The sequence below is a fragment of the Ovis aries genome, chromosome 1 (genome assembly GCF_016772045.2).
Source record: "Ovis aries strain OAR_USU_Benz2616 breed Rambouillet chromosome 1, ARS-UI_Ramb_v3.0, whole genome shotgun sequence".
In the NCBI taxonomy this organism is placed as follows: domain Eukaryota; kingdom Metazoa; phylum Chordata; class Mammalia; order Artiodactyla; family Bovidae; genus Ovis; species Ovis aries.
This window is the reverse complement of record NC_056054.1, coordinates 7,670,477-7,686,079: the sequence shown is the minus strand read 5'-3', so window position 1 is coordinate 7,686,079 and position 15,603 is coordinate 7,670,477. Positions and strand designations below refer to the sequence as shown.

The 15,603-nt window shown below is 49.5% G+C and overlaps 1 protein-coding gene across 7 annotated transcripts in view; it reads left to right on the top strand.

The window, feature by feature from the left end:
• The first annotated feature begins 10,554 nt into the window (after positions 1–10,554).
• SAG (S-antigen visual arrestin) overlaps positions 10,555–15,603 on the top strand; it is a 31,032-nt gene continuing 25,983 nt past the window's right edge. For 3 of the 7 annotated variants that reach the window (XM_060399228.1, XM_060399231.1, XM_060399232.1), the window contains exons 1-2: positions 10,555–10,772; positions 11,458–11,588. In XM_060399228.1, the coding sequence (XP_060255211.1) occupies positions 11,484–11,588 (105 nt within the window). In that variant the 5' untranslated portion in view covers positions 10,555–10,772; positions 11,458–11,483. Of the gene's footprint in view, positions 11,589–15,603 lie in introns of all 7 variants that reach the window. The other 4 variants (XM_060399229.1, XM_027967465.3, XM_060399230.1 and 1 more) reach the window with 2 other exon arrangements.

Genomic DNA, 15,603 nt, shown 5'->3' with positions numbered 1-15,603 from the left:
AAACGTCAGTGTTTCAGTTCCACGTTACTCACAGGTCTTAGCTGAATCTAGAAAAGGCTGTCTTCAGGATTTTGGTAGCTGTGTGGTATGCTCCACACCGTGGCCGTAGGAGCCCCGGTCCCCACACTGGAGACACTGTCCGTAGGACAGACCGTGAACTGTGAGTCTCCCAGCCTTCAGGCTGCTTCTGTGCTGACGGGGCATAAATTTCCTAACTGGGGAGCGATTTATTCAGAGCAGCTCAAGATACCTAGAAGCAGCCTTGTGCCATAACAAATTAGAGTCTCCCTGGAGTATCCCCCCCCCCACCCCACTCCCGAGGACCTCTGTCCAGCCCATCACCACACAGTCGCCCAGCAGCTCAAGGCGGGGTTCCATCATGACTTGAAGTCTCAGGGGCTGCCAGACAGTGGAAAGAGGGGAGCCCATGGCAGTCACCTTCAAGGAGGTAAGTCGTTCTTCAGAAAGGCTGAAAGCAAGCAGGCCAGCAGCCTGATGGTCCTGTTTTCCTTGACTGCAGGGGAGCACGTCTGCTCTCCAGCTCACCCAGCCGTCAAGGCTGGGGTACAGGGTGGGCTCCCGCCGTGGTGGTGCTTTCCTCCACCTCATGGTCTATTCTCTGTTGCTCAGGCCCTCTTGGTCCCTCCCCCAGTGCTCCTGGTTCCATTGGTCAGGGTAGGAGTGGGCATGGGAGTTTTCAAAATTGCCCTGAGCGAATCCTGGCTGGTTGGAGCTGGGATGGGCTTTGATCCAGACATTAGCCTGTCTCAGGTTGACAGTTCAAGACTTAAAATTTATATTCCCAGGAAGTCCCTGTCCGGTGGTTAGGACTCAGCACTTCTCTGCAAGGCGTGTGGGTTCAGTCCGTGGTCGGGGAACTAAGATCCCGTGTGCCACCTGACACAGGCAGAAATAGAGTTTATGTTCCCTCAGCCCTTACCCAGAGTCGTGTGAGGTATCGAGTTCTGTGTCTGTCTTGTAAGGCACCTGCTGTGGCACACTCTCCTTCATCTACGAATCCAGTAAAGCCCTGGTGTGTCTTCACATCGTGGCACATGGGAAGTTTCGTGTGGACCCTGGGCAACGGAGAGGCCCGACCCGGCCCCAGGAGCGCATGTGCTGGGAAAGGCCGCGGTTTGCAGGTGTGCCAAGCTACCTGTGTGCCTTCACACCTATGGCATGACCTCGGTCAACCGTGATTTTGGGGGACGAGACCATGGATTTGAAGCTCACGGCCTGGGCAGAGCCCTGAGCGAGGACGGGGGCAGTGAGGAAAGCTGTTGCGAGTCGTGCCTGTTGTCATAAGGGGTCCCGGGTGGTAAGACAGAAGCTGCGGCTTCTGAAGAGTCTCCTGTCACGATTGGGGGAGAGCTTCCCGGCTAAGCAAGAAGCTGTTCTGGAGTCCTGGCCCGCAGGCAGGCACTGGTGCCCGGGGACATCCACCTCGCCCGCTCACAGTGTGCGGCGGCAGGAGGCGCCTCTTAGAAATCCCGTTTTCAAGCCAGTTGACTTTGGAAACCTTGTGTAAAGTGAAGCATACCTGTATTCACATAGATTCTGTGGAAACATGTCAGATGTGTGGTGCGTGCCGGTAAGACGGACTTGGATCCACAAGCTGATTCTTGCCTCCTGGAGCTCTGTTTTCCACCTGTGCCTCTGAACTTTCCTGCGTCGCCGCCAGACGCTCCTCCATTCTCAATGGTCTGGTCCACGGTGGGGCCTTCAGCTGCTCCCAGCTCTCCTTCATGGATCCTGCTAGGGGCCGAGCTGCCCTCTTCCATCCCTGAGCGGAGGGCATGATGGGAGCATCCACATCTGGAGGATCCAGAACCCACAAGAATAGAGGAAATGCCAGTGTCAGAGCCCCCTTCCTGCCTCTCAGCAATTTTGCCAGAGTATTTTACAGCAAACCTCAAGTATGACATTTCTCCCATAGATCAGCATGCAACCTAATAAGGACGCCATGCCATAATTACACCTCAGAATTAACAGTCCCAGTGTCATCCACCCCTGGGTCAGGAAGATCCCCTGGAGAAGGAAATGGCAACCCACTCCAGTATTGTTGCTTGGAAAGTCCCATGGACAGAGGAGCCTGGTGGGCCACAGTCCATGAGGTCACAAGAGTCAGACACGACTGAGTGACTAAACAATAGTGTCATCCACGATCCAGTCCATGTTCGAATTCTGATGGTGCCAGTGCTTCTTATGACTGCCTGGCTGAAGTCAAGATCCAGTTAGTTTTTGCTGCATAACAAAGCGCCATGATGTAATGGTTCCAAATGAGCATCGTTTGTGTGAGCGGGCATAGCCAGCCGGGTTCAGGGAGACTGGTAGAGGGTGACCCCCCACTTATCTGGCCGTTCATTTGCCATCAGCAGGGGAAACAGGGTGATGCAATAAGGCAGGCGTCTGTGGGATCACTTGCAGCTCTGCCTGGTCACCTTTGTTACCCACTGGCTGGAGCAGACGGCATGAGCAGTGCTGCCTGCCTCTGAGGGGCATTGCCCAGCAGCATGGGGACATGGAGGAGAATCTCCACAGCAGTTCTGGCACCTGAGGTCCCAGCTGGATTTGGTTGACTTTCCTCACATAAGTGATGTTTGTGTCCCACGTGGGAACATTGTGGACTTCCCTGGTGGCTCAGTGGTAAAGAATCTGCCTATAGGGCAGGGGACCTGGGTTCGATCCCTGGGGCAGGAAGACCCCTGGAGGAGGAAATGGCAACCCACTCCAGTATTAGCTGGAAAATCTCATGGACAGAGGAGAGCCTCATGGGCTACACAGTCCATGAAGTCAAAAAGAATTGGACACGACTGCACCCCTAAACCACCACCACCACCACCACCACCACCACAAGGAACATTCGCCCTGGAGGTTGCTGTGTGCCAGGCCCTGTGGTTTGCTCCCACCCTAGGACCTGGGGAAGAGAGCAGGGGAAGTCAGGCTTTGGGCTTCATTTCTCCAGAGAAACAGACTTAAACAGTAGATAGGTATGCTTGTGAGCCAAGCCCATAAGAAGATAGGCTGTACGCAGTCCAGTTTCTAACTAACCATACAAGGAACTTCCCTAGTGGTCCAGTGGCCAAGAGTCTGAGCTCCCAATACAAGGAGCCCAAGTTTGATCCCTGGTAGGGAACTAGATCCTGCAACTCGGTTCTCATGCCACAACTAAGGATCCTGCGGGCTGTAGCTAAGACCCAGCACAGCCAAACTGAAAGAAAGCCATAGGTTCTGCTACTCCCTGAAGGGGCAGCGGAGGGTCTAAGAGGTCACAAGCCAGAAGTCTCAGAATCAACCATATCTTTGACTTTCAGGTAATGCTAAGCACAGGGTGGATACTCTATTAAAGTTTTTATTTAATAGAATTGAATCAGCAAAAAGAAAAGACAGGCTTCCCTGGAGGTCCAGTGGTTAAGAGTCTGCCTTGAAATGCAGGAGACATGGGTTCAATCCCTGGACTGTGAAAATCCCGCATGCCACGGAGCAGCTAAGCATGCATGCCTAGAGCCTGTGCTCCAGGAGGCCGCTGCAATGAGAAGCCCATACACCACAACTAGAGAAAGCCCAAGTGTGGCGATGAAGACCCAGCACAGCCGAAATAAGTAATTTCCTTAATGGCGACCCACTCCAGTGTTATTGCCTGGAAGATCCCATAGACAGGAGCTTGGCGGGCTACAGTCCATAGGCTCGCAAAGAGTCGGACACCTCTGCAGTGACTTAGCATGCAGACACGCACTGGGTCACGAGGTAAAAATAAATGAGTTTCTTTTTCTACTATTTTTAAATGTGTTAAGTTGAAATTAACATAAAATTAGTTGTTTTAAACTGAACAGTGGCTTGTAGTGCATTCACATGTATGAGCACCACACCGAGTTTCAAGAAGAAAGGCTATTTCTTAAGCTCGATGAATGTCCTTTTTCTTTTTTCCTAAACTTCTGATCTCTCCGTAGAGAAGCGTGGGCCCTCGTCTTGCTCAGCTTGGGCTGCAAGGGTGAAGTTCTGCAGCCTGTGCGGCTTAAACAACAGAAGCGTCTCACACCCGGAAACCGGAGTCCTGGCCGAAGATGCTGGCGGGGGTCCTTCATCCTGAGGCCTCGCTGCTGCTGAGCTGTGTGTTCACGGGACTGTATGTGCAAGGAGAGCCATGATCCTGTCAGATCAGGACCACGCTGATGATCTCGCTCAATGGCCCCATCTCTGAATACCATCACACGGAGGGGTAAACAGGCTACAACACAGGAGTCTAGGGTGACACACTGTAACAGACTTCTCCAGAAGGCTCTGCCTAGTTTTGCTCAGCTACAGGAGTACGCATCTCAGTGTGGTGGTGTTGTTATTCAATTGTAAGTTGTGTCCGATTCTTTGCAACCCCATGGACTGCAGCACGCCAGGCTTCCCTGTCCTTTGCCATCTCCCAGAGTTTGCTCAAATTCATATCCATTGAGTCAGTGATGTCATCCAACCATCTCATCCTCTGCCGCCCCCATCTCCTATTGCCCTCTATCTTTTCCAGTGAGCCAGCTCTTTGCATATCAGGTGGCCAGAATATTGGAACTTCAGCTTCAGCTCAATTTCAGGAGGAAGCACCTCAATGGTGTCAACTCCAAGCTCGTTAGCATTGAAGCCCACTCCAGCGTCAGGATCCACATGGCAGGACCAGAAAGGAAGAAGTGCTCGCCTCAGGGTGAAGGAAAGTGGATCAGGAGCTTTGCAAGGTTTTCCCTGTACGTTTGATGCCTTTCCTTGAGTCCTTCTGCAGATGGAGCAGAGAATACAGTGAGACAGATCTAGTTTCTCAGGATCGGAGTGGACTCATCACTGAGCCATGACCATCCAGGACTCTAGTCTGGGGCTGTTTGTACAACTTGCTTCCCGCACACAGAAACCTGGAGTGTTAGGCACCCTTGTCAGCGTGATGCCTCAGGAGGGATATTTGACATCTGTCTTGGGGGAGGACCCCAGTGGTGAGAGAGTTTCAGTGCCCATGAGGATTGAGCACCTATATTCTAACAACAACAAACATTCTAATCAGGAAAGACTGACGTGGAAGAGATTGGATTAACTTAGACCCATGCAGAGAGGTAGAAGGGAGGCTGATTTCCATCCTTAGAGAAAATTTCCTCACACTTCCTGTTGTTTCAAAGAAAAGTGGTAGTGATTCCCCCGTCCCTGGAAGCATCCAACAGCTTCCTATGGATATTGTAGAGGAGCTCGACACAAGGGATGGTATGTAGACTAGATGTTTTTCAAGGATCTCTGCCCATGGGGTTCCACTTGGGATTTCAGACATTAGCCAGCCCAACCCATGACAACAGCCCTCCATTCTTATGGCCAGTTGACTAAGAGGTACATGTTGGAATTGAGGTAGTTCTGGTTCCCTGGCACTCTTCATAAATAACAGTAACCTCAGACTTGTCCAGTGCTCTCTGCTTCCGTAAAACTAAGGCAGTGAGGACACAGGCTTTCATTTTGCAGCTGATGGGTTAGCAGGCTGGACCAGTGTCCCTCATGCATGTGCCCTAATAACCACCTAAGATGATCACCTAGCCCCAAAGCCTCTAAGCTGCTTAGCTGTGCATCCCACCCTCCACCCCCTCGGGCTGGCACTGCGTTTGGTGTTGGGAAATGAAACGCGGGGCTTGTAGCTGCTTCTCACTGGATCTGATGCAAGAAACAAATAATGCATAGCCAGGGAGTGGTTCCTAGACTCTGAGAATTAGTAGACCAGTAAATTTCCAGAAGAACTGTAGCAAGAGTTGGAAAACTTTTCATTTTGGTCAAGGATTTTCTTTTTCCCTAAACTGCCATCTACGCTCATCTCTATTTTATAAAAGGAAGAACACTTTGTCCCCTATGCTTAGCAGCTACATTCTGAAATATTTATGGGTAAAGTGTGTGTCTGCTACTTTCAAATGGTTCAAAAGGAAAAAAGCAATAGAGAGATGAGCACATGCAGTGAAATGTTGAATCTCCGTGTTGACTATGGGGGTGTTTATTATTATACTATTCCGGCTTTTCACTGTTTAAATTCATAATCAATTCTAGAAAATGCAAAACAAATGACTGAAGGCAAATCAGTGGTCACCTGGGATGGGGAGTCAACTGAAACGTATGCCAGGGAACCTTCAGGGGCAACGGAAATGTTGTGTCTTCATCAAACTGCCCTGAAGATGGGTAGATTTGGTTGCATGTAAAGCATGTATCTAAAGATTAGGAGGAAGAAGAAGGAATTTATATGGAAGAAAAAAGAAAAATTTAGAACTCCGTAACCTTAGAATAAAGAACCACCCTTTATACTGAAAGCATTTGGGTCTGTGAAGAAACTGGCAACAGTGTCCTTGTTTTCCTCGACTCTTCACCAAGCGGAGAAAAATGCATTGCAGACCAGGAGCTGGGAGCGACTACCAGAGACTCCGATTTCCAGAAAGAGCGAGGTCTGGCGTGCAGTGCGCCCCAGATTCTCCTACCTGTCCCAGGGCTGGCCGGCCAGTGCTGAGACCTCCACCCTGGGGACCTGGGGCTAACACAGCCACAGGAGAATGGGCGTCCCGGGGGGCACCCACGGCTCAGGGCGGCCCATTTGATGGAGGCACTAGAAGGGCCCCAGTCATGTTTCTTCCTCTTCTTTTTTTCAAAAAAACTACACCTCACAGCTTGTGGGATCTTAGTTTCCCAACAGGGATTGATCCTGGGCCCCTGGCAGTGAGAGCTCGGAGTCTTAACTACTGGACCAGCAGGAAATTCCCTTCTTTCTTTCTTTCTTTTTTGTTTTTTTAGGGAAAAGAGATTTCTTAAAAACAAAGCCTAGCATTCCCTTCACACAGACCACCAATGTCAGCTCCTTGGTTCCTATCCCAGAGACTGCATATAATGGGTATGGAAACACACGTGTCCATATCTATCCACACGTAGACTTGTGTGTTTGCAAAATGCCATCATACTACACACACCTGTGACCTTTGCTCAGTCACGGTCTCTACCTTCCTCGCCCAGTAATTTCCATGCTACCTGTCTGAGGTCAAATAACAAACATATTCCAGGGGCTCTTCCCAACCCAGGGATTCAGATTCTTTACCATCTGAGCCATTAGAGAAGCCCTAACGAACATATTACTGACACGTTATTAGATTATATTCAGATTTTCCCAGTGGGCCCAAAATGTCTCTACATCCTGTTTATTCAGTGGGGACCACACAGTACATCTGGATGTTGAGTCCCTTAACTGTCTTTTAATCCAATGCATCTCTTTTCTAGGACATTGACTTATAAAAGATACCAGCCACTTTCTACATTCATCTGGTAGCTTTCTTGTGGTCTCATCTAGCTATTCTTTGTATGTCCTACAAATGAGAAGTGATGTCTAAAGGCTTGATGGATTCCAGCTGTCTTAAGATCATACATCACAGTGGTTGACACTTTGGAGATGCTAAGATTGACTTCAGACCACGCCTGGTCCCCCTGTTATGTGGTTGCAAAAGGCTTGCACCTTGAAGTCTTGATCCATATGGCATCACTTTGGTGTCATAAGAACAGACATTTCCCCTTCAACTCTTCACATATTGGTTTTGACACCAGTAAAGAATCCTCATCTGAGTCAATAATGTCATCAGTGTTTTACAATGTTAAGTTTTACTGTTATTCAGCTCTGGTGAGATCAGTGGCTCAGAAGACATTGTTATTGAAAAGATAGGTTATTACTTACAGTTCCTCAAAGTGGGGCAGGCCGCCCATGGAAGCACCAGGGGCCAGTTGGGCGGTAGAAGGATCAAGGAGAAAACATGGGCAAGAGGTTTTTTGTGGTTTCCTTGAGAAAGAACTGGCGAGACAAGATAAGCGGACTTAAGGCGGGCTCTGGGGTGCAGGGGCTGTCTCTAGTTGTCTGACACCTGGCCCCAGGATGAGTCACGGGGGCAAGGCAGTAATGGTTCAGAGTGTGAGACCCCCCAGCAAAGCAGGAAAGGAGGCCTTTGGTGTGTTCACATCCTGGGTGGGCTGATACAGATGTGAAAAACAGTCACTCTGGGAAAAAACTAGCCTGGGATGGCAGTCTCTTCAGGGTCAGCAAAGCCTCAGATGTCAAAGCATCAAAATTATAGAAAATAAAAAGGCACAATTAATACAGTCAGAGTTTGTCAAGTGGTGTTTTTCTAATTCTATCACTCTCTTTACATTTCTTAGCTGACATTCCTCCATTAAAGTTTTTAAAAGTTGGGACTTCCCTGGTGGTCCAAGGGTTAAGACTCCCTGCTCCCAGGCAATCCTGGTTTGAGCCCTGGTTAAGGAACTAGATCTGTTTATAGATCTAGATATATTTTAAAAATTTTATTCTCATAGAAATGAAATTTTTTTCCAACTTCAGCTGTTGCCAGCCAGCATACTGTTGCAATCCAGTGACTCATTGATTTTCTCCAAGCTTATTGAGGCCCCTATTCTAGACACTGCAGATGGGAGAGGAACTAAATAGTCAAGAATCTCTTCAGTCCTGGAACCTACAATCTAACAGTGGTTGGAGGGGGGACAGACGATAAACAAATGAATCAGTTGTCCTCTATGTTAGATGGTGGCAGGTGCTACAGAGGAACGGAATGCTGAGGAGGAGGACAGAAGTGTTGGATGGGGTGGTACACCAGGATACAGATGGACAGGGTGACAGCGACGTCAAGACCTAAAGGAGTAAAAGGAACGAGCCGAGTGACTGTGGGAAAAGTGTTCCAGAAGAAGAAACAGTAGGTACAAAGGCCCTGAGGCAGGTTTGGAGAAAAGCAAAGAGGCCAGCTGACTGGAGCAAAGTGAGCAAGTCATGGAAAGGGGACCCAGATCATGCAGGGGTTAGGCGGGAAGCCACTGGGGTATCTCAGTAGATACTAACACCCCAAACATCAGAACTGGCTTTCTGCTTAGACTGGCTTCATTTCGAGACACCAGCTCAAGTCCAAAACACATGCATGTTAGTGACCACACTATCCCCTGCATTCATTCCCTGAATATTCTATTCCAGACACTGGAATATAAACAAGATAAACAAAACAGCGTGGGGTCCCTGACCTCGTGGAGCCTAGAGTCAAATATGAGATCAGTTCAGTTCAGTCGCTCAGTCGTGTCCGACTCTTTGCGACCCCATGAATCACAGCACGCCAGGCTTCCCTGTCCATCACCAACTCCCGGAGTACACTCAGACTCGCATCCATCGAGTCAGTGATGCCATGCAGCCATCTCATCCTCTGTCGTCCCCTCTTTTTCCTGCCCCTAATCCCTCCCAGCATCAGGGTCTTTTCCAATGAGTCAACTCTTCGCATGAGGTGGCCAAAGTACTGGAGCTTCAGCTTTAGCATCATTCCTTCCAAAGAACACCCAGGGCTGATCTCCTTTAGAATGGACTGGTTGGATCTCCTTGCAGTCCAAGGGTCTCTCAAGAGTCTTCTCCAACATCACAGTTCAAAAGCATCAATTCTTCAGCGCTCAGCCTTCTTCACAGTCCAATTCACATCCATACATGACCACTGGAAAAACCACAGCCTTGACTGAGATGAGAGACCATGAAATTATCTTGCAGACAAGCATCAGATGCAGAAGAGCCTCCAACCTAGTCTGGAGGTGGGGGACGTCTCCCCTGAGGAAGTGACTCTTGAGCCAGAGTCTGAAGGGTGGAAAGAATCAAGGAGTGTGGGAGAAGAGGGTGGTTCCAGACAGAAGCAATGATGGGTGTGCATTGCAGGGAGATGGGGAAGGGTGGGCAGAGGCTGGAGTGCGTGACTTTAAAGTTCTGTGCCTAGGACTCCCGTGGGGGTCCAGTGGCTAAGACTCCACCTCCCAATGCAGGGGCCCAGGTTTGATCCCTGGTCAGGGAACTAGATCCCATGTGCTGCAACTAAGGCTGAAGATCTCGCAACTAAGACCCAGTGCAGCCAAATAAATAATTTTTTCAAAAATAAGGTTCTGTGCCTGTAGCTGAGAGCAAGGTGAGATGCTAAGCTGGAGGGTGGCTACTCAGGGCTTGGAAGGATGTACTTAGACAGCAGGAGACACTCTAGTCTGGGAAAGCCAAGGGGCTGGTGTGGACCCTGCGGAGGCTGGAGGACTAGAAGGATTCAGAGGACGCCAGGGGCAAAACTGACAGGACTCATGACCTAATGGATAGGACACGGGGAAGAGGAGAAGGGCAGCACCCGTTTGGCTTGCGTAACACCAGGATTCATCTTGAGGTTGACATTTCTCCTTGACCTTTTTGTCTCTATCCCCACCCCCAAGGTTGCATTAGCTGCCTGCTGAGTTTAATCAAGTTGGTTGAGCTCTGGAAAATCCCTTCTCCTGGTGATAGCAGGAGGAAGGGATAATCAGTCTATTTCCAGAACCCAAAGTGGGTTAAGATAGAAAGTAGCTTTAGTCTACTAGCTGTCATCCCTCCCCCCCCCCCCCCCCCCCGCCTCCCTTCCCCGCTCAAGCCAGTTGGCTCCTGTGAGCCCACCGTGAGCCCCTCTGGAGGGAGACCGAGAGGCCCTTGCCTAATGCTGAGAACTGCTGAAGCTACCATTTCGTCCGCCTCAGCACTAATCCAGTTACCACTCTGCTCCTTCAATGGGATTTGGCTTCTAGGCACTGAGATGTGGGTGTGGGGCACACTCTCCCAGTTCCCTACAAATCCCCCTGAGCGGTCAGCCAGGGCCCGTGTGGAGTTGTCTGGGTAGACAGAACAGGGGTTGGCCGTCTGCTCACCCCGGAGGGCACACACACCTTCTCCCCACCTCCTGGGCCCTCCCGGCTGGTCGCACAAGGTACGTGACCATCCTCCAGCAAAGCCTTCTCAGAACCTCGGGGCAGGCCAGGAAAGAGCCAGGACCGGGGAGACTGGCATCTTCGTGCAGTCAGTCTGACCCAGTTACTTTCCATGGACATTACTTGTTAGGGAAACTCAGAAGGCATTTTGAATTTCAGACAGCCTCTTTGTTGTGGGTAGAGCTGGGGATAGTGAGAGAGAACTCTGCTTAGTGTGAATTGCTGAGCAGGACTTTTAGGGGATTTAACGGATTTTTCAAATGATATTCATGAAGTGGTTAGGTTGTGGTTTGCAGGAACTTTTTCTACCTTAATTGCCATGATATATCATCAAGATAGAATTTTAAAATCAATCTGGCTTACTGTGACGATAGCAAGGCTTAGTCTCAAAGTAAAACCTTCTCGTGGGAATCTGTCTGAAGTGAGGTTTACTAAGAAGTGAGGTTTGCTGGTGAGGCTTACTAAGAAGTGTTTGACGCTTATCAGGAAAAAATAAATACCTTAAAAAAAAAAAAAAAAGGCAGCTCACTGTAGTGAAATACAAACCAGACAAAGGCCTTTTCAAGTCAAACGTGGATATCGAGGTAGAAGGAAATGCCTAATGGATACACAGTATCTCATGAGTAGGTATAATTCCGAGAATGTTCTAGATGTTATATTTAGGATGGCTTTACCTTTCCACAGCCCTGTAACACCTGACGTACACCCTAATGTGGAAGAAACCGCCAGGGACCGTTAACACAGCAGCCAACATGCAGACCAATAAGCCCGCACCAAACCACGTTATCTACAAGAAGATCTCCCGTGATAAATCGGTGAGTGGGGCAGATGTGAGGGGCTTGAGTGATGAATTTTTTTAAGGAGCTTTTCGAATAGATGGGATCAATATCAAAACCCTGTGAGGTCAGTGGAAGCGATATGAGTGTCATCCATCCCTGTCTGCTGGGATGATAGATGAGATATAAAGGGATGACTTGCCGAAATAGTACTTCTCTTCAATCTCAACAAGACTTCAGCCCCAGGACCTTTCATTTTCTCCTGATCTCTCGGTGCCCAATCCCTCTCCTCCAATTTTACTTCTTTTTCTAGCCTTGAACCCCTGACTTACATTTCAGACGTTGCTTTGGTAACGCCTATAATTTACTTGGGCCTTTTTCCATCGTCTTGCCTACCTGCCTGGGGAGAGCGCTGATGCTGGGTCATGCAATTCTCTACCATCTGGCACCCACCCCAGGCGCCAAGCTCAGGGCTCCCAGGACCGCTGGATGAGGGCGCATCTCCCGAGGCTCCACAGTGCTCACTGTGGCTGCGCGGCCGATACCCTGGCACCCTGCATACCCGGCAGAGGTGATGCCACTATTGGCTCCATCAGGGGGACAGTAGGTGGGCTAGACGTGCCTGTGAACTTCCTGGCCTGGGAGATGCAATCAAGGGCCCGCCCCACAGCCTCTGTGGATGGGGAGACCCAGTCAAGGGCCCGCCCCACAGCCTCTGTGGATGGTGTCTCCTTGCACGGCTTGATGGCTTCTCAGGGGCTGACAGTCTAGTTCTGTGCCACCCATTGCAAGCTGCACTTCTAATTTTAAAATTTTCTATTAGCCATGTTAAAATGGTAAGAAGAAACAGGGAATTCATTTTAATGCTACATTTTATTTAACCCAATATAACAACAAAACTATCATCTCAACATGTAAATGGTATAAGAAGCATTGCTAACACTTGTTTGTTGTTTGTTCAGTCACCAAGCCAGGTCTGACTCTTTGCAGCCCCATGGACTGCAGCATGCCAGGCTTCCCTGTCCTCCACTACCTCCCAGAGTTTGCTCAGTCCCATGTCCATTGAGTCAGTGATGCCATCCAACCATCTCATCCTCTGTCACCCCCTTTTCCTTTTGCATTCAATCTTTCCCAGCATCAGGGTCTTTCCCAATGAGTCGGCTCTTGGCATCAGGTGGCTGAAGTACTGGAGCTTCAGCTTCAGCATCAGTCCTTCCAATGAAGATTGATGACATGTGCTAAATTTGTTTTCTGTTGTTGAGACCTGGTGTGCATTCTTCATTCACAGCACATGGCGGTTTGGTGTGGCCATATTTCAAGTGTTGGTGGCCACCAGTAGATAAATAGTGGAGGATGTGGACCTAGGTCATTCTTCTGGTTGACTCCTGAAGCCTACACTGGGCCTGAAAGAAACTCTCTGAAGCTTCTCATGCCTCACGGGCTCTGCACAGACCCTCTCCTCTTCCCCTCTCCTCCCTGAAGATCTCCATACTTCCATCCAGTCCTCTGATTCTTCAGGGTGACAAGTCAGGTACCCCGCAGTCTTTCACCCTCCCAGCTCTCTTCCAACTTGTGTCTCTCCAGTGAACTTTATCTTGACTTCCGGCAAAAGAAGAGAGAAACCGCTCCTGCTGGGCATTACCACTTTCTCACTTTTTCCTTACTCCCACCTAGCTAGACCTCCATTGACCTGGAAAACTTAGAATTCTTGTATTTAGGAGGAAAGTATAATTCATCCACGACTCTGTCCGTATTAGGGTCATTCCCACTGCAAGTCTTTGTCTGGCCTCGGGCGTGTTGTGCCAGGGCCCTGGGCCAGTTTCTCTCCAAATCTCGCCACTCCTCTGTCTTCTGCCACCTTCACCCTCCGGCTGGTGGCAAGACGGCTGCCCCAGCTTCAGGGGACTCACCTTCACTTCCTTCCAGAAGGAAAAAGCTGTTGATTCCTGAGGTCTCTTAAGGGTGAGGAGGTATTTCTCCAGCAGACTCGTCTTTACCTCATTGGTCAAAACTGATTACATGCCCACCTTCAGCCCATCCTGAGCCAAAAGAATAGGAGCAGGCCATTCAAGAGTCATCCTTCATGATGAATGGTAACTAAATTTATTGCGGCTATTCAGTTCAGTTCAGTTCAGTCACTCAATCGTGTCCGACTCTTTGCGACCCCATGGACTGCAGCACACCAGGGCTCCCTGTCCATCACCAACTCCCGGAGCTTGCTCAGACCCATGTCCATTGAGTCGGTGATGCCATCCAACCATCTCATCCTCTGTCGTCCCCTTCTCCTCTTGCCTTCAATCTTTCCCAGCATCAGGGTCTTTTCAAATGAGTCAGCTCTTCGCATCAGGTGGCCAAAGTATTGGAGTTTCAGTTTCGGCTTATAGCTTTGTGGCTATAGCTTTGTGATTTACACATACATCATTATATTGTACACCTTAAACTTAAACAATATGTCAATTATATCTCAGTAAAACTAGGGGGAAAAAAGAACGATCCTCTGGGGTGGCCTTCTTAACACAACCGCTTGGGGATGGTGGGCCCTGGATGCGATGATTGGTGACTGTTATCCAGGAAGATGGTGCGTGTGGCTGTCAGATGGGTAGGCAGCAGACGGGCTGGAGCCTTGCCTCATCCACCCCACTTTCCCCACCTGCTCCTGTCTCTTCCCATCGCTTGCAGTTGCAGCAAGCGAACTGAACTGAACTGAACGCGCTGTTGTTTCCATTGAGGTTCATGCTACTTACAGCCTGGGTCGTGGCCCACCACCTCCTCTGAGTCCTGTCCCAAAGCCTCCTCCCTCTGGGGATATCTCTCTTTCTCTACCAGTACCAGCTTAAGCATAACAACAAGGACCGACTTCATGCATCTTAAACACAAGAAAAAGAACAGCAAATGTCCCTTGACCCTGTCTCCTCTCTAGCTCTCCTTCTTTCACAGCCAAAGCTTGAAAAAGAGGAAGACATTCTCTGTCCCCCTATCTTCTCCCTTCCTGCTCATTCCTCAGTTCGCCCTCCTCCCGACCACTTTCAGCTGCCTACCTGGCTTTCCTCTCGCCAACCCCTTCTCCACTTTGCTGCCAATGCAACCAGAGCCTCAGTGTTCTCCTCCATAAAACGGGCTTAATCCCTAGCTCATAAGGTAGTCATGAGGATTAAATGAAATAATGTGCCCCATGTACTTAGCTTGGCGCCTGGTACAGGACAAGGGCACCACATACCCCTTAATTGCAGGCCTTTCATCCTGTTTCAGATGCTTCCACATCCTCCTGGAATCTTTAGAGTCTGGTCCTGTAAGACTCTTTCTGGCTGTTTGCATCCCCATTTGGTGGCTACGCACCTGCAGGTGAAACCATAGGCAGTTCCAGAAGCATTTTCTTGGCTCTGGACTTTTTACACGCTGAGGGTTTTTTTTACCCAGAAAGCATCCTTTCACCATAACCCACCCCCAGCACTTGGTCAGGTGCTTCAACATCAATCACACAAATAACCTGGAAACCACAGAGATACACTCCTGGATAACTGCTACAAGGGAGCAGATATAGGAGATGATTTAATGCCAACAGAAATTATTTTGAGTGTCCACGGAAAGAGACATACGAATTTCAGAGGCTTGGGGAAGAGGGAGCGAGCCAGGATCCATGCATTCACTCACTGATGCACTTAGCAAATGTTGATTAAATTCCTGCCTATGCCAGACACTGCACTAGACACGGTGGTGGCTGAAAGATGCGTGAGAGAATTCTTACCACCGTGGCCACAGTGCCACGGCTTAAGGCGATGAGTGGCGGTGAATCCAACCGATGCTCTCCCACAAACGGGGGTGGTAAAGGGACCTTTGCTGCCAGGGGCGTTGAAACAGACAGGACGAGGGCTGGGAGATGGTTATCCCTCCCCAGCCAGGATGCCTTCCCCACTTCTTCAGGTGTATCTGTATAGATGCTCACCCGATAGGATTTCAGGGATGCCAGAACATCTGCCTCTTGCTAAGTCCAGAAATTCTTCTAACAAGGAGGAGAAACCTTTCGATCACAGCGAGAAATGAAAGGTTCAACATG